This window comes from Lissotriton vulgaris, chromosome 10 (genome assembly GCF_964263255.1).
Source record: "Lissotriton vulgaris chromosome 10, aLisVul1.2, whole genome shotgun sequence".
NCBI classification, from domain to species: domain Eukaryota; kingdom Metazoa; phylum Chordata; class Amphibia; order Caudata; family Salamandridae; genus Lissotriton; species Lissotriton vulgaris.
Window position 1 is genome coordinate 485,657,063 of NC_141698.1, and position 24,702 is coordinate 485,681,764.

The window sequence follows — 24,702 nt, forward strand, 5'->3', positions numbered from 1 at the left end:
GGGGTAGAGGGTGTAAAGTAATTTAGTTTAAATCAATTAATCAATAATATTAATCATTCATATCCTTTTATTAATTTTTATATATTTTTGGTAATTGTTTTTCCCCCCCATATTTTTTATAGATCAGAGCATATGGGGCATAACAATAATAATGATTTACTGAGAATTTAAAAAACACATTTGAGCAGAACATACAAGTCATAAATACATTCACTACTGTGAAAGTACAAGGTAGGTGCAAAAAAGCATATTGCCACCATAATCTGGCAGAATACCCCTTTTCCAATAAGGAGTTTAAGAACTACATTAGATCAGGACATACAAGTCATGCATAAAACCAATACCATGAGAGTGCAGAATAAGTGCAAAATAGCATATTGTAATCATACTCAGGACAAATGCCCACTTTCCAAAAGTGCTTAGGTTAATATCCCAACTTATTATGAATATACAATTCTAGCTAGCTAAGGTGCTAAAGTGCTAAGATCGAAAAGACTTGTATTCCATCATAGTTTCAAGATTCTCTAAGTATTTCCAATTCGCAGTGAACTTTTTTTTTTGCAACTACCCAACTTGCATATGCTTCTTCAAACATCCTGGTTTGTTTCATTTTGTTTAGCCACCTCGCATTTAAAGGTGCTTCCACCAACCTCCAATTCAAAAGAATTAGGGAGCGAGCAACAAGGGAAGAAATAGCTTGAAAAATCTCCTCTGCTTTTGTCAAGTTTGCCCTAGATCTAGTAATACCGAAGAGGGATACCGCCACCTCTGGATCTACCCTCTTCTGAATTGCCCAGCTCATGGCTTAAAAAATCCTACCCCAGAATTGCTTTAACCTTGAACATGTAAATAATATGTGTAGCCAGGCCCCTTACCCTTCTGTCCTTCAACAAAAACATCTATTCTCTACTTCCGGATATTTTTTGTTGAGAGCTTTGGGTGTATAGTATGCCATCCACCGAGACAAAAAGGCAATTTTTAAAATTGCCAGCTAAAGCATTGCTCCCTAACTGTGATATGGCCTGCAACTCCTGACTTGAAAAGGTACCACATTGAGTTTCCCGGGTTACTCTTTCTAAAAATTTCTCAACCAGTGGTGACTCACTTAGGGTGCACAAAGGATAGTACCAGTTATCCACCCCTCTTACTTTGGGACCAAATAGAGCGGTCACCAGTTTAGTCCGGGCACACCTAGATGAAAGATTGTATCTATTGAAAAATATATATAATCTGTAAATATTCAAAAAATCCAGGCTTGCCTCAGTCACCACTTCTATTCTGGATCTCTGTTCAGAATTAAAAAACATCCCAGCTCTTCTAGACCACATTCATTCCAATTTCTAGGATGACTAGATTGAATTTGGAGACCAAGCTTTTACATTCACCTAGCTTCAGATAGTGAAACCCAGAAGAACTAGCTTGCCTAAAAAAAGGATTTTGGTCTAAGGGAGTATTCCTGCAGAGCTTTATATCTGGTCCTCTTCGGGAGTTTAGAGGTTTTTAGTAATATCGGAATCTGCAAGACGGATTCCTGTACCATTTCATCCAAGAGAAAGTTGTATAATTGACCCTTTGATGCCAACAGACGGGCTGTTAAATCTGAAAAAGCTGCTTCATAATATGCCCGAATTTGCGGTAATACTAACCCACCCTGGTTAAAATCTAATTGTAATTCAGAGAGTTTAACCCTGGGTGCTGTCTTACTCCAAACAAATTCTCTGAACATAGTTTCAAGCTCTTTAAAGTAACTAATATTGTTTTTTATGGGTATATTTGTAAACAAAAAAATGAGTAGCAGAAGTATAGACATTTTGATAAGGGCAACTCGACTTAGTGGTAAAAGTGACCAATTATCCAACAAGTTTTAATTTTGACCTGCATGACCCCATAGTTCAATTTATAGAGCTGCCCATATTGATTAGAGACATAAATCCCCAAATAATATATTGGATCCGACTTAAGGGCTTGATGATTAAGATTTCCAGGAATAAAATCACTATTAGTATTTAAAATTAGAATCTCAGTTTTGTTTTGGGCCATCTGTAATGAAACTGGTGCTCATGTAAAGAGCTCTGATACCAAATGTCTCAGGTCTAGTTTGCGCTATATGAAACAAAAAACAAAAAAAAAATACCTATCCTTACACACATCACTGTGGAGACTTCAATATGGCGGTAATCACGCATTATCACTGTGGGGACTTAAACGTCACTATACTCACAAAATATATTTGTGAGGACCTGTACATGACTACAATCATGCACTATCTCTGTGTGCTATCCCTGTGCATCCCATTAATCGCACGCTATCTCTGTGGGGACCTGGGCATGTCTGTAATCACACACATTCTCTTTGGCAACCGTGGTAATACTATAGTCACACACCATCTCTGTGGGGACCAAGACATCTCTATAATCACACACTATCTTTGTGGGGACCTTGGCATGTCTATAATCACACACTATCTCTGCGAGGACCTGGGCATGTCTTCAATCACACACATTCTCTTTGGCAACTGTGGTAATACTATAGTCACACATCATCTCTGTGGGGACCAAGACATCTCTATAATCACATACTATCTCTGTGGGGACCTGGGCATGTCTATAATCACACACTATCTTTAAGGGGACCTGGGTAGGTCTATAATCACACACTATCTATGTGGGGACCTGGGCATGTCTATGCTCACACACTATCTATAAGGGGACCTGGGCAGGTCTATAATCACACACTATCTCTGTGGGGACCTGGGCATGTCTATAATCACACACTATCTCTGTGAGGACCTGGGCATGTCTATAATCACACGCTATCTCTGTGGGGACCTAGGCATGTCTATAATCACACAGTATCTCTGTCAGGACCGGGGCATGTCTATAATCACACACATTCTATTTGGTGACCGTGGTAATACTATAGTCACACACCATCTCTGTGGGGACTTGAACATTCATTTAATTACACACATGCTCTGTTTTGGCTTGAGCATCACCAGCTTTGCATTCTCTGTATGGGGTTTTGTGAATACAGAAATGTAGTAAAGTTAGACTTTTGGTCTAAGTTTACATTGTTGAAACTGAAAAGTACAAAAGTTAGATTTTTTGTCTACACTTTCCCATTGTGAATCGGGCCCTATTTTAATTAGGACTTAAAGACAATCATCTTTGTGAACCATCTCTGTGGGGACTTAAACATCACTATAATAACAATGTATTTGTATGGGCTTAAAAAAAATATAATGAAACACTGTCTTTGTGGGGACATGAACATCAATTTAAAAACATACTATCTCTGTGGGGACTTGAGCATTCAAGTAACTAAACACGATCTCTGTTTTGACTTAAAGCACCAGGGTGTGCCATGAGGCATGGGGTCAAGACTGATTTTCATACAGCTGGGTCTCAACTGGAGTGCCAAAGTGAGCTAAAGACCGATGATGGATTCAACCCAGATCTGTGAATGGGGGTGAGTGATTGAAAAGTTTCAGCACTCAGCCCATCATCTCCTTGTGTTTGTTTTGTTTGCCCTAAGTTGGGACCCAGACGTGCGTCCCTTGCTCATTTTGCCACTGGATTCAAGCTGGCCTGGCTTATGAGGGAGTGTTATCCCAGAACCGGTCCCAGGATGCATGCTTTCGGTCCAGGGAAGACCTGGCTTGGCAGTTCGGGCTGGACTGTTCCCATGAGGCACAAGGCCAAGACGGATTTGCATAATATTGGGGCTGAACTGGGGTGGCGAAGTTAGCTAAAGAACGATGATGGATTCAACGCAGATCTGTGACTGGGGCTGAGTGACTAAAAGGTTTCACCACTCCATCCATCATCTCCTTTTGTTTGCTTCAACTTGAACATCATCAGCTTCACATTCTCTTTATGGGGTTTTGTGAATTTCGAAAAGTAGTAAAGTTAGACTTTTGGTCGAAATTTACCTTTGTGAATACTGAAAAGTAGTAAAGTTAGACTTTTTGTCTACGTTTACCCTTGTGAATCGGGCCCTATTTTAATGAGGACTTAAACACAATCACCTTCATGCACTATCTCTGTGGGGACTTAAACATCGCTATAATAACACGCTATCTTTGTGGGGACTTGAACAACACTGTAATAAAACACTATCTTTGTGGGAACTTGAGCATTTCTATAATTACACACAACTTCTGTGTGGACTTGAACATCATTAGCTTCACACCCTTTGTAATGGGATTTAAGCTTTGAATGTACACTATTTCACTATTTCAGTATCTCTGTGTGGACTTAAACATCTATTTTGGTAAAAATGTAAGCAGCAACTCAAGCTCTCGATTCCACTTGACTTCCTTTGTTCCTTATGTCAATTTCTTTATGTGTTAGTTCCCTTATCTCCTAAGATTTTAAGCACTAATAAATAGGTCAAATGCAACTTTGAATGTCTTTCATTAAGCATGATATGATATTTTCTGGCACATTAACATGATCTGCCTTTAATGTATACCCCTAATATATATGCAGCAATTCATATATGAATATATTATAATGTTGTTTGTGTATATTGTCTCTAAAATAAACATTTAGCCATGTGCCTTCAACTGTATTCAATCACAAATAGTGTTACGGACTAGGTCCCCACAAGGATGGTAGCCCGTGTTCAAGTCTCCACAAGGATGGTGCTGTGCGCACGATTAAATACCAATATATTTGCAAATTTGAAGCAGGATCCTGTATCATGAATTTTTTCTTAACATTTTTCTGTTAGTTGTGTGTTTTAAAAACATTGGGAAAGGTTAGCCCCCACAAGGCTGGTATTCACACTAAGGGGCCCATTAGGATGACGGGCGGACTTTGCCCGCCCGTCATCCCATCGTAAATCGGGACCGCCCACCATAAGGGCGGGGGTCCCGGGGGTGCCATTAGGATGTGCCCGCCACAGTGGCAGGCACATCCTGCATTTTCAGCATTGTGGCGGGCGGTGCTCTCTGCACCGCCCGCCACAATGCTGAAAATGCACTTTCACATTGTCATTTGCAAAGCGGCAGGCACCGCGCAGTGCCTGCCGGTTTGCAAATTACAATGAAGGGGGGTACCACAGGTACCCCCCACGTGCACCCCCACCTGTACTTCACCCAGGGGGCCCACGGGGGGCCCCCAGAGGGAATACCGCATACCTTTCCGTGGTGGCATCGCCGCCGCAGAAAGGCAATAAACACCACGCATCATAATATGTCTGGCGGTGTCTATTAGACACCGCAGGCATAATATTCCTTTTCCACCCCGGCCGCAAGGCGACCGGGGTGGAAAAGTGGCGGGCGGTGTTTCCCTCCGCAGTGGTCCCCCCGCCATTGTAATGTGGCGGGGTGAAAAGGGTGGCGGGCGGGCATTTCTGTCAGGCGGATAGCCACCGCCACCATGGCGGTGGCGATCCGCCCGACATCGTAATGGAGCTCATAGTCCCCACAAGGATGGTAACACGTGTATATGTGTGTATGTGTACTTTAAAATAATTAATGAACTGTTATCCTTAATATATTTTAAAACTTTAAAATTATAGAAAAATAAAATATTTATAAGTAATAAAAAAATAAAACATTCAACTATAAAAAATGTTTTAACTTAAATTGCCCAATGTAAACAGTGCAACAGTAGGAAAAGTGTTGAAGAGCAAAATAATTAAATTTACTATTCCAAATCCAGTGAATGCAACAGTAGGGAAAGAGTTGGATAGCAGAGGGGTAAAAATTACTATTCCCATTCCAAACAGTGCAAAAGTAGGGAAAGTAGTGGATAGCGGAGGGGTAAAAATTACTATTCCCACTCCAGTGAGAGCAACAGTAGAAAAAGTGTTGGATAGTGGAGGGGTAAAAATGACTATTCCCACTCCAGTAAGAGCAACAGTAGTGCGGGGACCTCCTCAGCACAGTCCAAACCTTGAGAACTTCAGGCTGTGGTCGGAGGGGGGCCCTCCATATACCTTGCAGGGGAGTACCCTCAAGTTTTGTTACACTACTGCACCTATTATTCTAAGTTACATATTTGATAACTGTGTAATATGCTCCAGTATTACCATCACGGGGTTCTGGTGCTATAACCAGGAGACTGAAAGTATGTAAATATCATTAGATCCCTGATATGCCAATATAGGAGTATATTACATATGGTACCCATTATGTATTTTTCATATTACATGTTAGTATTAAAATATTTAAAATTACACAAAAATAATATTTCCTATTTCAATTTGCTGGTCCAGATTTTTTTTTTAATTACTGTACAAACCAGAATTTGTTTTTATTGGATTTTTTTTCAAAACCAGTGTTATTAAAATTATTAATAATATTTCACATCAAAAGGGATACACCAGGAATAATTGTTTTAGGCAGGACATTTTGTTTCTTGTATACTACTTCCAAATACAGGAAAAGTAAGATTTTTTACAACAAACTAAAAAATGAATGGCAACTACTGAGTCATGTTGCAACTACTTATTTACATTCATGTTTTACTGTATTACTCTGGACAATGCCTCCCTCCCACAATAAATGTGGCAGTGAAGTCTGTCTTGCTTGACTGATGTTAAGAACAGATACTCACCTCCCTTATTTGCCATTTCTTTACAGATGGAACAACTACTTGTGGCCATGCAGGACCCTGATGTGGGCATCAAAATGAGGAACCAAAGGCTACTAATTACAGTTATTCCCCATGCCATAATGGGTGAGTGTTCTGCTTGTAGCACATCAGGTATCTAATAGAGGAATGCATACACTTTGGAGAAGGAATGGCACAACACAACTATCTCACCTGCTCGATGAACTAATGTACTCTTATATCCAAGGTCTCAATCATTCCAGGCAACATTTGCCTTTTCAAGCCTGCTGGCCCACTTATTTTGAGTTAATGGACTTTGCTTACTTCTGGATTTCCTTCTGTTTTGAAAATGTTCTTTGCTTCAGTAAAGGCTCCTTCTGTTATTCCTTTATCTTAAATTTCAAATTTCCCCACCTAAATTGCTTATAATCTTCCCTACACCAAGAACTCCTCGCCATCCAATTTTTCTTCCAAACCACTAAGATTTCTAAACATTTTGCAGTTTAAATACATAAATCTTTGAAACTATGAAAGGCTAAAAGATCTGGGGAGTCATAATGAATCACCTTACAGTAGAAAAACATATTTCATTGTTCTCATAATATTGCTTAATCTATTAACCACTACTCTTGCTATGTTTATCACAGTTGATTTCCTAGCTATTTTATTGTTCTCAGCAAAACACTCCTATGAAGATACAGGATCAAGTTAACTTTTTACCCAGCTTCTGCTGCCTTATCTTCAACACTCTGCATGCCTGTTAATTGTTTAAATCATTTTCTCTTCAGTTATCTGCTTCAAATTATTCTCCTCCAGATGTGTCAGTAGTATGTCTGGTTTTGAACTGCATACTCCCAAGCCAAATAACATTTGCATCTATTGGTCCAATTGTATATGTCCCTGACAGATCAATGTACATGTTAATGTTAATAAAACTTCTAGAGCACACTGTTACCCGAGTGTATCCTGAGGCTGGGGACTGCCTACCTGGTTATAGATAACATAATGTTGTTCAAGTGAAAAGCCAGGTTTTTAATCCCCTCCTGAAAGGGAGGAGCTCGTTTGCTTTCCTAAGATGCAGAGGTAAGCTATTCCAAGCCTTTGTACCACAGTGGAGAAAGCTCCTACCACCCCAGCTGGCTTTTTTGACAGAGGAACGATTACTTGTTTTGCTTACGAAGAGCGCAACACTCTTCCAGGAACGTACCATTGTATCTGTTGTCTCAGGTAGACAGGACCAATGCCCATTAGGGCCTTGAAAACTGTGCAAAGGGCCTTGAATTATGCACATTGTTTCACAGGTAGCCAGTGAAGATCTCTAATTCCCCTCCTCACAGAAACAAACCTGGGTGTGCCCGTTAGCAGCCTGGCTGCAGCATTCAGTACAATCTGGAGTCTGTTCAAGTGTCTCTGTTGGATGTTCAAATAGAGACTATTAGAGTAGTCCAGTCGTGATAGAATGAGCGCTGTGACTGCTATCCTCAGAGAGTCTTCAGGAGGGAGAAATCTAATTTTACTCAAGATTCTGAGGATGTAGAAACTGGTTGAAACAACTCCACTTAACCTGGTCACCAAATGAGAGTTTAGAATCAACAATCACCCCTAATTTTTCAGCCTTTACAGCAGGGGCCGAAAATGTGACTATTGCACTTGGCCACCAGTCCGGTGTCCAGAGATTTGAGATGTTCCCAAATATGATCACCTCCGTTTTATCTGTGTTAAGTTTTAGGCAGTTTGATGACATCCAGCCTGCAATAGGTTGCATAAAGTTGTGGCATCTTGATCCTGTCTCTCCTTCTCTGCCACGCTGAAGAGGCAACACAATTTGCATGTCCTCCGCCTAAGAGGTCAGTTGGAACCCAAAGGATCTAATCAAGGCTGCCTGTGGTGACACGTACACATTAAATAATGTGGGACTCAGAGATGACCCCTGCAGTACCCCACACAGGAGAGAGAAAGGCTCTATCTTTACCCAAGGCCATGGTTTGTGTCCTATCAGTAAGAAAGGATCTCAGGAGATCCTTGTCTTCGACCCCTCTTTCGGACAAACGGTCCATAAGAACTTCATTATGGACCGTATCAAAGGCTGCCGAAAGATCCAACATGATCAGTATTGCGGTGCCACCCTGGTCCAAGGCCTCTCTAATCTCCTTTGTGGATTTAATTGGGGCCAGCTCAGTGCTGTGTTCAGCACGAAAGCCAAACTGCGTAGGGTCCAACAGACAGTTAGCTTGAAGAAATGTGCTGAGCTGGCCAGTTTGAGCTGAACTGTTCCCATGAGGCACAGGGTCAAGGCTGATTTGCATAGGGCAATGTCTGAACTGGGGTGGTGTGGAGTGCAAAAAAAACAATGGATTTAGGCCCAGATCTCTGTACTGGGGTAAATGTATGACATTGTTCTGCATTCTGTCCATCAACTATTGTTTTTGCATTTGTCACCCCGAGTGGGAAGGGTATGCTCAGACGTGAGTCCCGTGCTCTCCACACCACTGGAATCAAGCTATCCTGGCTGATGATGGCTGATAGCCAGAAACCGGTCCTAGAATGCTTGATTCCGGTGCAGGGAAGACATGGCTTGGCAGTTCGGGCTGGACTGTTCCCATGAGGTACAGGGTCAAGGCTGATTTGCATATGGCCATGTCTGAACTGTGGTGGTGTGGAGTGCAAAAAAACAATGGGTTTAGGCCCAGATCTCTGTACTGGGGTGAATGTATGACATTGTTCTGCATTCTGTCTATCAACTGTTGTTTTTGTGTTTGAGCTGGCCATTCGTGGCCTTCTCAACCAATTTTGCTAGCAAAGGAAAATGCAAAATAGGTATATAATTGTTCTGGTCTTTTGGATCTAGGTTAGGTTTTTTAGTGAAGGAAGGATCAATGCTGTTTTCCAAGGTTTGAGGAAATAGCCTGAATTTAAAATGTTGTTAAACAGTGGGGTTAGGGCTGCCCAGCAATGCCTGGGGCCAGTTTGATCACAGATGCTGGACATGGGTCCAAAGGGGAACCAGACCTAAGTTCAGACAGTAATTTAATTGCCCCCTCTGAATCCTGTGGCGTGAAGCAGTCCAGTATGGGAATGAATTTACTGTCCTTATTCAACCATATACCTGAGACCTTATTCACCTCAATTGGCTGATGAATAAAGGAGGAAAAAATAGTATCCACCTTTTTCAAAAAGAAGGAGGCAAGTGTTTCACAGAGTTCCGGGCTGCTATTTGTTTTGGGGTTAGTCGGGGTCGTAAGTTTGGTAATAGTTTTGAAAAGTTCTTTAGAAAAGGATTTCGCATTCCTGATTTGTTCCCCAAAATATGTATTTTTGGTGTCAAGGAGAAGTTTTTAATAGAGTATAAGACTTGCTTTATTAGCCTCTTTATTGGAGTTTTTATACGCTCTCCTCCAAACTCGCTCTAGATGCTTGCAATCGAGTTTGTGCCTTTTTATGTTTTCTGAATACCAAGGGGCAGAAGGAAGTGCGTGCTTGGGAATGCACTGTTTGACTGGCACTAGATTCCTGCACGCGGAATCTACCCATTCCATATAGGTAGCTGTGGCTTCTTCTACATTGGATGGCAGGGGATGGGCAGTGGCTTTCATTCAAAATCTTTATTTCGGTTAAGGCAAAAACCATAAAAGATATACATACAATGTTTAAAAAAGAACCAATTTTTCATTCCGGTCCATTTTCCCACAATTCATACATCACTATGAAAAGAATATTTACAATCACAGATTTAAAATTAATATTTCATTGGAACATAATTTGCATATGTGTTATTACTCCCTTTTCCTAATAGAGATACAAAGGGTTCAAATTTGTAAGACAATTACATTATATATAAACTAACTAAAGGGCATTACAGCTTAAGACCCCGTCTCTTTTGTACTATTGCCACAGAAAAGAGATATCTGCTTACACTAAAAACAGTTGATTGCGTTGTTTCAGTTCTAAGGATTCTTTCTGCCCCACAGTAACGCCTAAATCCCAGGAGGCGGCAGATGGGTTTTATCCACTTTTTCCTCGAGTATGTGTATGCAGAACAAAAAAATAATAAATGCGCTTCATCCTCTCTGGCGCCGCTGCTACACAATTCACATCTAGCCAGGTCATCCTTCCCTACATTACCCTCATAACATGCCCATCTCGCGGTATTAACTTTGATTTGCAATATGCCATAACAAAACTTTACGTACAGTGATTTGGCTAGGCGTGGTAGAATCTCGTCCATAAAGGGTTCGAATCTACTCTCTGTCTTCATTTCCAGATAATTGAGAGATAAAACCCCCAAGGCCGGGTTGTGTAATTTTGAATTAAAACACATGCCCAATATCGTTCCTTTAGCAATTTGTTACAGCTCAAAGTAAGACCCTCAGGACCCACCCAGTAGTGACTCTGCCCCAACTTCAACAACCAGTCCTCGATATGGTTTAACCATACCAACTTCGTGGTATTTTTTTATCTTCAGAATTTCTTTCAGGGCTTCTCTGTAATCTACTAGTTCGTCTGTTGACCACACACGGACCCAATACAACAGGGGTCGTAAGGCAGCGTGGTCATCAGTACGATGGATGTCCAGATCCATTGTGAGTGGGAGTAGGGGTGTACGCCGTGAAATCACTAGGATATTCCTGAGAAAGATGTTCTCTTGGACCATAAAGGCGTGTTTAGCAGCATAGCCCCATAGCTCTGCCCCATAAAGTGAGGCCGATTGTGCTTTATATTTATATAACTTCATAGCTGGAGTGACAGCTTTGAAGTGACTACTCTTATGGTGCTTTGTTATTGGTACCAAATTCTGTGAGAGGCTCATTTTGCTTTTATCTATTTGGGTTTTTCAGTTTAATTTAGTATCTATTGTAATACCTAAGTAGTTAAAATTCTGAATATGTTCAATCGATTCAGTGTTAACACTTAATGTTTTTTTTTAAAGTTCTATGGGGATTAACCACCATATACTTATTTTTCGACTAATTAATCTCCAATCCTTTAACATCACAGTAAGACCGAAAGGTATCTAGTAAGTTTTGTAATCCTTTCGGTGTCTGTGAAATTAAAATAGTATCATCTGCGAATACCAGCGCAGGCACATGGTCACCACCCAACTTGGGAGAGTCATGCTCGCAGCCCAAGAGCGTATCTGGTATATCATTAACGTACAAGGAGAACAATGTTGGTGCCGGCACACATCCTTGCCTGACACCTCTATTTATTTCAATACGAGCTGACAGTTCTCCATTTAGGCCCCATCTCACCCTGGCGTAATTTGCCTCGTGCAGCCTGACGATCTGTCCCAACATTTCCCCAGGAACACCCTGGTCCCTCAATCTTGACCACAGTAAGTTTCAAGAGATCAGGTCAAAGGCTGCGTTGAGGTCAACAAAGGCCACGTACAAATGTGCCCCCTTTATTTTAATGTATTTCGAGATGATGCACAAAAATCTGAACACCTGGTCGATTGTACTAATCCGTTCTCTAAAACCTGCTTGGTACTTGGATAGGGTGCTAGTCTCCTCAATCCAAGAACTCAGTCTACTTAAAACCTACCTCGCAAATACTTTCTGTAGAACGTCAATTAGACTAATGGGTCTATAATGGGCCGGATTCATACGATCCCCCTTTTAAAGATAGTTACAATCTCGGCCCCCCACCACGTATCAGGAATAGGGGCACCCTTGGCAATATCATTACAAAGACAATTAACATATGGGGCCCATATCATGTTTTCATGCTTCCATAGGTCCCCCAAGATCCTGTCCGGTCCAGGATCCTTTCCCGGGTTTATGGCTTCGATAGTCTCTGCCAAACTAAAAGACAGGGGTGTAACACTCAAGTTAGGTTCTGGATCTTCATTAATAAATGCAGGTTCAGTATTACTATGGGAGTATAACTTTGAAAAATAGGAGACCCAAACATTTGCTTCAAGGAACCTATCCCTGTTGGGGGTTCCACCTCCGGAGCCCTTAGCAATCAGACCCCAGAATAAGGTCTGGTCATTTACCTTACACGCCTCCAATAGTTCAGACCAGTTTTTCTCCATCCCCAACCTTTCTTTGCCTTAGCAATTAAGCTCTTATAGAACCTCCTTTTCTCCCTTAGCGCTTGCGCACTATTACTCTTTGCAGCCACTATAAGTTCCTTTTTAGCATTTCGGCAGCCTTTGTCATACCATGTATCCCCCTTCGCTGAGTATTGCTGTCCCCTTTTTATTCGCTTATTATTTTTGGTCAGCAATTCCCCCAGTCCTAAAGACATATTTCCACGAATTTGCATAATGGGAATTTCCTGTGCTGGGGAGTTAGTATATGGGGACAACAGATCAACATACAGCTTGTAATTTTTTTTAACAATAGTATTGTTTCCCAATACTACAGACCACTTCAATGATCTGTGATTGTATGAGGTCAAAGGGTCAATGTCAGTATGTTTAAAACAATCTCTCCCCGTGGCTTTCAGGAGACTTCCTAACTCCAGGCTGCTAATGTTTTTCCAAGCCCTTGTAGTTATCGTGGCTATTAGAATTGGGGGTCTTTAGTTGGCACAAGTAGGTACTTGTGACAAATAGGGACCCTCTCCTCTAGTCAGGGTAATGGGGTACACTCCTAAAATAACACCTACTTATCTCAGAGGCAGTGTGTAAAGCATTTGTGAACACATACAGTAATCAAGTGACAACACTACAATGGACACCACACAGGTTCTATATTTATAAAAATAAGTATATTTTATATAGAGTTACCACAAGACCATTGTAGACAAAAATAATCCACAATACTTTTAGAAATCAAGAGTTGTTGTTAAAAATGCTTAAATCACAGTTCTGTGTGAGTCGGTAGCCCTTTCCGGCTACAGCGTTGCTGAAATAACACAGAGTCTAACAAATTGAGCGGACCGTGTTGGTCTGGGCCCACTCAAATGTCGACAGACTCAGTCACAGTACCTTTACTTGATGCAGCCGGCACAGGCGTGTGAGCCGGTTCCGGCGTTCGTCGTGGTACAGAAATGAAAGCATTGCAGGACGCGTCGTCCCTCGATGCGGTGCATGCAGCAGCCCATTTTACGGAGTAGGTGGGTCCATGGAGTACGTTGCAGGGTGAGACGGTGCTTCATTGCGGTGCTTCCAGCTTGTGGTGCGGCGACAGAGCCGGAGTTCAGGAGCTGGCGTCGATCAGTCTGGACAGTGGTACGAGTTGGGCGATGCCTCCTGAAACGTGCGTGGCGGTGCCCAACTCCGATGCGTTCACAGGACTCGAAGTCAGCAACAGTGACCTTTTCGGTCAAACCAGTACGAGTCGGAGTAGCGAGGCATTGCACGTCACGGTGTCCACCAGTCGCGGTGCAGGCAACGGCTCGGTGACGGCATCAGGACAGAGGCGGTGAGCTCAGAGCTTGCGTTGTTCGAGGCAGACGTTGTTCGATGTGGCGCCTACAGGACACCGGGCTGGTCGTGAGAGTCGGTCACATCTCCCTGCCTCTGTATCCACTGAAACATCATTTCCAGCAGCAATCCACAAAGGCTGGTGAAGTCTACTTGTCCTGAGACTTCGGTCAGGGGGAAAGCTCTCTTCCAAGCCCTTGGAGATCCTTCACAAGTTGAAAGTAAAGTACACAAAGTTCTTTCTCCTTTCTTTGGTAGTCAGGCAACCACTGCAGGCCAATCCCCCAAGCAGCACTTCAGCTTAGGGATAGTCTCTCCTCAGTTTCTACAGGTTCCTCTCCTCAGCATAGGTTTCTTCTTGTAGTCCAAAAGTGATCTAATTTCTTTGGATCTGGGTCCCAATATTTATACCCCAAAATCCTTTGTCCTCTGAGGGCTGGCGGGCCGTTGCCCAGTCCAAACCAGTTCTGGAGCACTCTGTTTACATGACTCCTTCTTTCCTTTCACAGTGCAGAGCAGAAACATCAGCCGCCCCACAGGAGGTGGAGCCAACATTGTGGAGGGAAAGTACAGCCCTGGAGCACTTTGTAAACATGATTCCTTCTCTTCGTTCACTGTGCCGGGCAGAGACATCAGACGCACCAAAGGGGGTGGAGCCGGCATTGTGAGGGACAGGCACAGTCCTATTTAGGTCCCAGATGCAACTCCTCCCACCTATCTAGATGCAGATCTCTCTATTCACCACTGGGCAGACTCACCCTGTCTCCTGGAATCCCCCAGCCCTGTCACTCACAAACTCCAGACAAGGAATACACAACCTAGCAGAGGCAGGCTTGGAAGGTTAGACAAGAAAATACCTACTTTCTAAAAGTGGTATTTTCAGACACAGAATGTTAAAACCAACTTCACTAAAAGATATATTTTATCATTCTGAGTCCAGTCATACTAAACTCAAATTTTTACCGTGTTCCCTGAGTCAGTTAGGATTATAAGATGTAATAATATAACCACCCATTCTGGCCTAGGGAGAACAGGTAGCCTTGCAATAGTGAAAAACGAAAATGGCTGTAATGCACTATTAGGACATGCACACACATCAGGGCTTGTCCTACCTTATACTTACAATGCTCCCTGTCCTTGGGCCTACCATAGAGGTGTCTGTTATGAAAAAAAGGGGTGTTTTAGGGACTGGCAAGTGGGTGTATGTCGGCATGGCAGTACCAGACTGCACACAGGCTCTGCAATGGCAGGCCTTAGACACACTTTACAAGGCTGCTCCTCTGGGTGGCACAACTAGTGCTGCAAGCCCACTAGCAGCATTTGGCTTACAAGCCCTGGGAACTCCTGGTGCCCTGTACTAGGGTCTGACAGGTAAACCAAACCAACCAATCATTGAATCACCAATCAATACATTAATTTACAATAGGGAGAACATATGCACTTTAGCACTGATCAGCAGTGGTAAAGTGCCCAGAGTCTTAAAACCAACAAAAAAAGGTCAGACAAAATACAGGAGGATAGCAAAAAGTTCAGGGATGAGCCTGCAAAAAGGGTCAAGTCCAACAGTCGCCTTAGGCTTGGGTTTGTGCTGATATAGTTCCACCTGTTTAATTTCAATTAGAACTGCAGCATGATCAGTCCAAAAAAGTGGCAGAGCCTTCAAGTAGGAGAAGTAGGGGTTGTTTAAAAAGATTCCATCTAGTGTGTGTCCTGCTATGTGAGTGGGGTCATCCACTAGCTGCTTGAGCTCCCCCACACCAAAAACTTGCTGCAGTCTTAGGCTATCAGGGTTGGTGAGGTCTTCAAGATAAAAATTGAAATCCCCATCACCGTAAAGGACCTGGCAGACATTCCCTCCTCTAGGAGTGTTCCAATGGATTCGAAAAACGCACCTCATGTGTAAATATATATAACTGCCTAGCAAACAAATATCTCCATTCCTTTGTCCTAGTGACTTACGGATGGGATGACCACTCAACTACACCACTTTCACAACTACAACATCCTCACCTTGTGTCTCTCAATAAGCTTCAGTATATTTCAAAATTTGGACTTATAACCAGTATTTGTTGGAACCTGCAATGTTCCCTACTATTCTGTGTGGACGTTTTGAATTTCTAACACCTCATGTTGGTTCAGTTTAACAGGATGTGCCACACAATCTTCTCAGAGAATTCTCTGACACTTAGCTAGAAATGACCTTCAAGGCACTAGCATCTCTTTCATTTTGCAGTATTTTCACACGTTCAGCGTCAGTGGTGTTCTTTGGGATGTGGTTGTTTTATCTGCTTTACTCTTTTTTGCTGGTCAAACTTTACTTCCATACCCACTGATTTGAGTGGCCCTGGGTCCTATCACTACCACTTCTCATTGCTCGAAGAGCAATTTAATGGGATCGCTATTGGGCTCTTTGCTTCTATTATTCACAAAATATGCACAAATTACCATTTTTTTCTGAGACGTGTGCCATATTTCTGTACTTAACAAACTGTCATGATTTTTGTTTACTCATGGCGTTGTTGTCAAGTCATTGAAAATTGAGAAAAAATACTTTACATATGTGTACTAAAGTGAAATACGTGTTTAAATATCTTTTAGTCTGAAGCATTTATCTTATGCAAAACCTGTCACAGATCATCCTTAGTGTTAAACATGCCATGCAGATTTGTTCCTGGGTTAAGGCCCTGGGGTACTTTTGTGTCTCGTCTGGGGCCTCCCTGGCCCCTGGTTTTGCTTTGTATTGCAGGCTAAGCCTGCTGTTGAGCATGGTTGACTGCAGTGCGCACAGGCTGCAACAAAGCATAATGTCAAGCTGAGAACAGCCCCCACACTCGACTGAGCAAATAAACATGAGCAGTCAGAATCATCCTTTATATATGCTGCTTGGAAAGATAGACAACCAGTCAAAAGGCAGGGTGGTGAGAGTAACAATTGCAGCAATATTGGGGAATAAGAGAGCTCATCATTTATTTTTGTCTGGAATATTTGGCTGCTAATTGTCTAACTTGCACTTTTTTTGCAATAGCAGTGGCAGAGGCTTAGTGCGAATATTTAAGTCAACCTAGGTTTAATTTTTTATGTGAGCGGTTAATCAGTATTTCAATTCAATAGAATTCAATAGATCTTTATTCGGATTCATACATTGTATCCATGAAAGCACAGGAGAGATAAATCAATAATACAAAATACTTTAAAATCTATAAAATACATAAAAATACGATACACATGAAAAGGAAAATGACATATGTGATATGCACATAAATTCATTATTGCAGCTCAATTATAACCATATTTTGCAGGAAACATGCTAAACGTCAACCATCATTCTTTGCTCATGGACAATGCGTGCACGAACAGCTGCTTTCAAAAAGGAACTAACTCGGATGACCAAAGCATCTTCTTCTAATCTAAGAATTTTAATATAGGCTATTTTAAGGTCAATAATGGCAGTTTCCTTAAAAAAACGGAATTAAAAACAGTTTCGTGTACATTTGATAGAAATTACAAAAGAATAAAAAATGTACCCTGGTTTGTTTACTATGGTTGTCTCATGGGCACGTTATCAGATCAAGTTTGGTGCTATACCCTAACGGGAAACATAGCATGTATTTCATTATGTCTGCTCTTAATCGAAACAATAATCCCCTTTTCCATTGGTCAATATTCTTCAGGAGATAGCCTGATGGTAAATTGGATGAAATGTTCTCTATTGACATATACCTTGCTACTGACGATTTAGATAGCTCTTCATCTTGTCTTAACGTGTTAAACTTTTCATAGAACAACCCCTGAAGCGATTTTTTGGTTACACTGCCTAAGTCGGTTGGATTTCGAAAGAGGTGTTCGAGATTTATTCTAGATGGGCTATCTCGTACAGCAGAAAGCCATGGTATGCCTATCCCCTTATCGCAGTTGAGGCAGCCAGAAATTATGCTTCCTGTTAATGTTGCTGCTGGGAATTGCAAAAAACACAGTTGATGGACAGAATGAAGAACAATGTCATACATTCACCCCAGTACAAGGATCTGGGCCTAAATACATTGTTTTGTTGCACTCCACACCACCCTGGGTTAGACACTGGCTATATGCAAATCAGCTCTGACTCTGTGCCTCATGGGAACAGTCCAGTCCGAACTACCAAGCCATGTCTTTCCTAGACCGGAATCAAGCATCCAACGACCGTTTTCTGGCTATCAGCCTTCATCAGCCTGGATAGCTTGACTCCAGTGGTGTGGAGAGCCTGGGACTCACGTCTGAGTATACCCAGCACACTCGGGGTGAAAATTGCAAAAAACACAGTTGATGGACAGAATGTAGAACAATGTCATACATTCACCCAAGTACAAGGATCTGGGCCTAAACCCATCGTTTTTTTGCACCTCACACCACCCTGGGTTAGCCTTATTTGATTCCATGGTTATTTCAAGAGCAGTATCAGTAGCGATGTTACTGGCGGAATTTGCACAGACCTGTATCCATGTACTGATAGCAGTGTGGGGTTGAGTTACACGGGGTGGTTGTTTCCTTTTTGAGGCGGTCGGTTTAACTACCTTCCTTTTCCTTATTGCCCCAGTCATAGATTCTTTTGGTAAGACACCCCCGTTCGATATGCCAGTACTTGCTGCCTCATTATTATGCTCACTGTGGTTATTAGATATGTTTAGTGGCTGGGTACATAAAGTTGTAGACTGTGCATCAATTGCAGAGACATAATCAGCGTTGTCTTCTGTGGTTCCCCCAGTGATTAAACAACTTTGTGCAGGCACCAAACCCAATGACAAATGCCTCTCAGTCAGTTATATTTCGTTTGCAACTATGCTGACTGCCCTCTCTAGCATGCTGTCAGTGCTTGTTGTGGCCCGTGGGTTGGAGCATGCCACCCCAGTGCATTTGCCCATGACTTATAAGTTCTGGGATGCCTTTGATCCTTGAATCTTAAACAGAAAATAGCAGATTTTAGCTCACCTCAGTCAGTTCTAAGGCTCAGATGAACGATGGGTGGCCCAGCCCAGCCTCTTCCGGGCTATGACAGGCGCGGCGCGGGCACGCCCATGCCTCTCCCGTGCTGCGGGAGCCCTAGCCCGCTTTTGGTGCTCAACGATGCTCAATGATGCGGTGCACGACGTGCGTGTCGCACAGGATGATGGGCAATGTAGTTCTGGTCGGGCGGGCAATGTTGGTTTCCAGGCACCTCTCGCTGCTCAGCAGCAGTGGCCCAGCAGTTATGGCAGAAAGTCAGTGGGCAAACAAACACGCGGCCGATAAGAAACAAAAGGTATTATTATACAGTCTGCAGCACCAGGGGACAGAAATCGCCAAACTAGGAAATTCAGCAACCACCACCAGTCCCAGTGCCGGACATGAAGGATGCTCATGGGGCAGAAGGATGCACATCCCAGTCTCAGGGGGTCACAGGTGCAGGGCCAGGCCGCGCCCCCAAGAAGAAGAGAGTCCACGCCTCTGGCAGCCCCCCGCATCAAGGCCAAAGTGAGCTGTAGAAAAGGAGGCAAGGTGCAGCAGGAGATGTACATCGTCACGGGGAGCAGACACCAGGTCGATTCCCCCGAAGCCCAACTCAAGCCACCCCACCTCTGCAGCGGCCCCCGCCTCCGTCGATTCCAGGCACTATGGCCTCAGGGGAGCTCGGTACAGATTGAGCACACCGGGCCTCCCCAGGTTGCTGCAGAGCAGCAGCGGCCGCACTGTTCCCCAGGTGCTGACACGGCCGACAACCAGATCACCTCAGCCTACCTCCAGATAGGAGCACCACAATCCTCAAATCGCCGGGGGGCCCAGCACGGATCGGCAGCTGGATCTATGGTGCAGCCAGCAGTCAGGGCTCAGACTGGAGCCGCCGGCCCCAGCACTTCAGTCTCAGCACAGGGAACAGGACAGTCAGCAGGCTCCTCCCACAAGCGCGCAGGCAGTAGACTCTGACTCCAGGGCCGACTGAGGATCAGGGAGTCTGACTAGCAGAGGAAAGTCTCAATCAGCCATAGGTTGGCATAACTCCCTTCACCATCCCTGGCAGCCTTGTCACTGATTGTCTCTGAATTCCTAAGTTACTTACCCCAGTATTTATAGCGGTCTCCTAATTCTACCTAGGGTAGTACATGCCCATCTCTGGCATTGCTACATCTTATCCAAGCCTTTTCCTAACATGGTGGCACTTCATCAATCCCTGCAAAGCCAAAGCCATTTAGATGGCCTAATTATTTTAGATCACCAGTCTCCCTAAATGATAAATGATAAGCACACACAGAAGTTTATTATAATATCACACCTGCTCGTTGTTATCCTGTAGAGCATGGTTACTCCCAAACATTTTCCAAGGGGCCGCAAAGCGTGGTTTGTGGTTTGACTGCGGGCACGCTGATGTTAAGCAAAGAATGTACATCTAGTGGATGATGCACGTAAAACCAGAAAACCTGGGATCAACCCGTGCTTTACCCGTGACTAAACTGTGTGATCCTAGACAGTTTTTTTATTGCCTCTTTCTTCATTATGGAATATAAGAGACCCTCGATATACATCAGTTAAGAATATGCACTATACAACAACCTTCTCCTGTGTTTGATTGTAATGTCCTCCACGTATATTAGTAACCTAGGCTACCCAGAGGCTTTCCTCTTAGTTCGCTATTGGGATTGTTGTCATGGTGGAGTGGGGAAGCACAAATGTTTCCAAATTCATATTTGAAAACTATAATTTAAAAAAAATACCTCCCAATGCAGTGGTATCGCACAACAACTCTGCATGATAATGAAAAACACTTGCATTTTGAAGAAATATAATCCTATTTTTTTTGTTTGCAAGATGTATTTCAAAATAAAGGTGTTCCTAAGGTAAGTGGTACGGGACTTCACCTTATTCATTTCATAACGTCAATTAACCTGCAAATAAAAACTTTCCATTTACTTAATATTGTTTTCAGAATATTTGTGCTAAGTCAGTAAATAGTAGCCTGTGCTGCTGTTCACCAAAAGGGCCACATTTTAAAGTCAAGAGGGCCACAAGCGCCCAGCCAGGACGTACTTTGAGTATCACTGCTGTAGACCTTTCGCATATTGCTCAAAATACAGTTTCTTTAAAAAAAAGAAGACAGGAGGCATTTGGCAAAACAGGAACAGTTTGTTTAATTAGATATTTTGGCCAGGAGAACTGTTACAGGCACTAGGTCTGAGGACTGTCTCAATTTACATTTGGTTATGTCCACTTATCTACAAAATACAGTAGGGGAAAAAAGCTTCTTGTGCACCATATCTGGGGAAGAATGCTGGTTGTTGCCTTTGGAGTCATAAATTAATGTTCAATGATTACTGAAGGTAGGTTTCAGCTTCACGTGGACACACTGTGGCCAGTGGTGAAGGTGTCCAGATGTCCGGCATGGGGAGCCTTTAATCACTACGTGTGCTGGGACCTGATTGATTGTGGGTTCATAACTCATGTGGCATCTGACTTTATGGTGTTTTTAGGAGCGCGCGCACTGTTGTATAGCATTTTAGGACCCTAGTGTAATTTTCCCGATTCATGCCCTTATATAGGTATAAATCACAATGTCCTTATATAGGCATAGAAATCATACCCGTAATAAGACATTGCTCATGCAGTCCAAATATACGGTATGGCTACTTCGACTAGTTCCGAAAATCCACAATGATTTCTTGGAAAACTCGCCTTCAGCAGTCAGGGACTTCCCCTTGCTTGAGTATTGATTTATCCAAGAACTCATGGAGTTTTCAAAGAACTGAGACTCTTTGATGACGTTATTATGTCCAACCTAACGTCAAACACAGCACCTTCAAGGTATAAATATGCCCACACTTGCCTGAGCAAACACACAGTGGTTTGGAGCATTTCGACTATCTACTTGCCCGACGCAACTCTCTACAGCAAGTGCCGAAGGAAGTCGACCCTCCAGCAGATGCACTGAGGAAGACGCTGTCTTTTCTCTGGCTGAGAAATCCAGCTCCAGTGTTTCCAAGCTCCCCTTGCGGGGTGTTGGGAAATCGAGTCCTGAGACAGAAAGATTCCAGACCTCCTTCATTCTAAAACCAAGGTACAGAGCTGATTACACCCTAAGAAAAATCTTGGATAGATTCTTGGCAAAGGAATACTAAACCTATGCTACGCATCACTTACTTCTTCCCTCGTACTGGACCTAGGTTAGGTACATCGGGGTAGGCGTATTTTAGAAGAACCAGTTGAGTAATTTTAGTATTTATGTATTTATGTATGTATTTTATGGCTTAGAAACCATACCATGCTTTTACAGTATTATTTTATAATACTCTTCGTACTGTACGCATTGTACTTTGCAACCAGTATTACAATTGTAGCAGTTAATTTCTTCTCCATGTGAAAGAAGACTGTTCAATAAATACTTTTATTGAAAACGCCCGTCTCTCTATTTCTCTGCACCTCTGGTGAAACGAAGCAAGCACGGTTGACTGAGTGAAATACTTATCTATTGTTTCCGTGACTCTAGAGATACATTTCCTATTCTTGGGAAACAAAGTTGTTATGTTTATGCGGTTGTCAGAAACAAATCCCTTCTTGTTCATTCAAGAAAGTTTCTAGTGACCTCTGAGCTAGCTAGCACTCACAATTAAGTCTGATATGTTCGATAGAGACCTAGTCGACTACAGTCCTACGTCTAATCTATAGGATATATTATTCCAATGCGCAGAGCCTATTGGGAATATAGGAACTACACTACATGGCACCCAACGTTTGGTAAGGCACTAATTTAACGCTAGATGCTAGAGTAACTCAGTTGTGCTTTTCACACAGACCCCTTTTTCCTGTAAAAACTCCAATAGACGTCTGGAGTGGGTAAAAGGATAATATCCGCCATAACTGAGTAGGACGAAAATCCTATGTATTCGTTTTTGGTTTGTTCAACATTGAAGGATGCAGTGTTCCAAAAATAGTGTGCACCTTATCCTTGTTTCCTTGAAACTTGCTCTGCAAACTTTCAGTCAACAAAACGACTGAAACCAAGACCGGTGGAGCTGCAGCAGCAGCCCGATCAGGTATTGATACCACAGGTTTTAATGAAGAAGATGCGGATGCTATAATCATCCCAGAAAATGTAAGAAAAATAATCACTATAAAGCTAATAACAAATGACAAATCATTGAGAAGTGGTAGGGTAATATTTGTTATAGAGGCTTATGAATATCGGCAGATGGACGTATTCTATTCATGGATTCTGTGTCCTACAGCAAATCCAGTAACACATGAGTTCCACTACTACAAGGTAGAGGAACCTCCAGTGGCATACGTTCCTTTCGAGGACATTGAAATTCCACTAAGTCACCAAGAGCATCTTCTCTGGTTTAAAGGCGCCCTACAACATCATAATCACATGACCAGGCTTTGTCCACTAGGTAGACCAGGAGCAACATGTCCGGTACTAGCCAGCTATACACCACATCCTGACATTGAAAGAATGACAGATGTAGAACTATTATCTCAGCTAAAACAATTAATAAAAATACATAGACAATTGGTTCAATATGTCATGCGGACACTAACAGTCCAACCTGCTATTAGAATTCTACAGCACATCCCTCACCAGGGGAAATCAAACAAAATTACACCACAGACTATACAATCAGTCATTGGCAAATTACCTGCAAAATGGGAACAAATTTTATTCTGGTTAGCTTAAAAAATTACTCAGATCGATGCAGTATTTCCCGATAGTACTCCTCATGAGAAGCACAGGATTCTAACAATCTGTTCACCAATGGGGATAGCACCACACGTAGAGGACTGTGACACTTGGGGTACAGTCTTTGCTTCAATCTACACAAAAACACATGGTGTTCCGTCTATGGCGGTAATACCAGACGTCCTGAAACAGATTGAAAATGAATACGGACCAGAACCTGCCTTGAATCTTGGTATGAAATTACTAAAAGATTACAAACAGGTCTCGGAAATATTATTATCTAACATGAAAGGTTAAACAGCATCCGTGGCAATCCGCCAAAAATTAAAAGAACTTGATATTACTGAGCAACCATATGAACTTGCCAGAATTATTGAAAAATCCTGTGAAGAACTAGGAAGATATAGTTTGGGTGGGAAACCAGTAAAACCCCAACTCACAGAAAATCCTGAAAAGGTATTTATTAAAATCTCACTACTCGTAACAAGAAGTGGAAAAATACTAAACAGACACTTCCTAAAGAGAAGTGTTCTCAGTCCAGAGGAAGGTCTCCTCAACAGGAGCCCTCTGAAAAAGGTATAACCTCAGAAATAGGGATAATTTGAGAAAACCTGATAGATATCAAGATACTGATACACGTTCCTCTCGTACCTTTCAGACTTCCTCGCAGAAATCCGAAAGAAGAGGACGGTCAGAACGCAAGGAAGAACGCGTGCGGTCCAAAGACGATCAGCACGTTCAGAAAAATAAGAAAACCCAATTCTCCAAAAAGAAGGTATCAAGTCTATAAATCAGACATGCCGAGGATCTTGAGGACACAACTCAAGAACGGGGAGTGGGCCTAGACAATGCTGGACAGCGCAGCAGAGGTTACCATAGCTCGCAAGATCCTGGAGGATCATCTGGAGACAGTGTACTTGAATGAATGCATTCAAGTGGAAACTGCCGATACCAGGGTTAGTGTACCCCATAAGTTATATGGAGTAACCCTCCGGATGGAGGGAGACATAACTAGAAAAATAAAATCACTCTTTTGGGAGAAGCTCTCAAAGGGTTATGACATTCTTCTAGCTGAAAAAGACTGACCA

The 24,702-nt window shown here is 42.6% G+C and overlaps 1 protein-coding gene across 1 annotated transcript in view; it reads left to right on the forward strand.

Annotated features, from left to right (window-relative positions):
• The window catches only part of RGS11 (regulator of G protein signaling 11), a 1,486,254-nt gene that overhangs the window by 49,720 nt on the left and 1,411,832 nt on the right, over positions 1 to 24,702 (forward strand). The window contains exon 2 of the mRNA XM_086939774.1: positions 6,593 to 6,689. Within this exon, the coding sequence (XP_086795900.1) occupies positions 6,593 to 6,689 (97 nt within the window). The remainder of the gene's footprint in view (positions 1 to 6,592; positions 6,690 to 24,702) is intronic.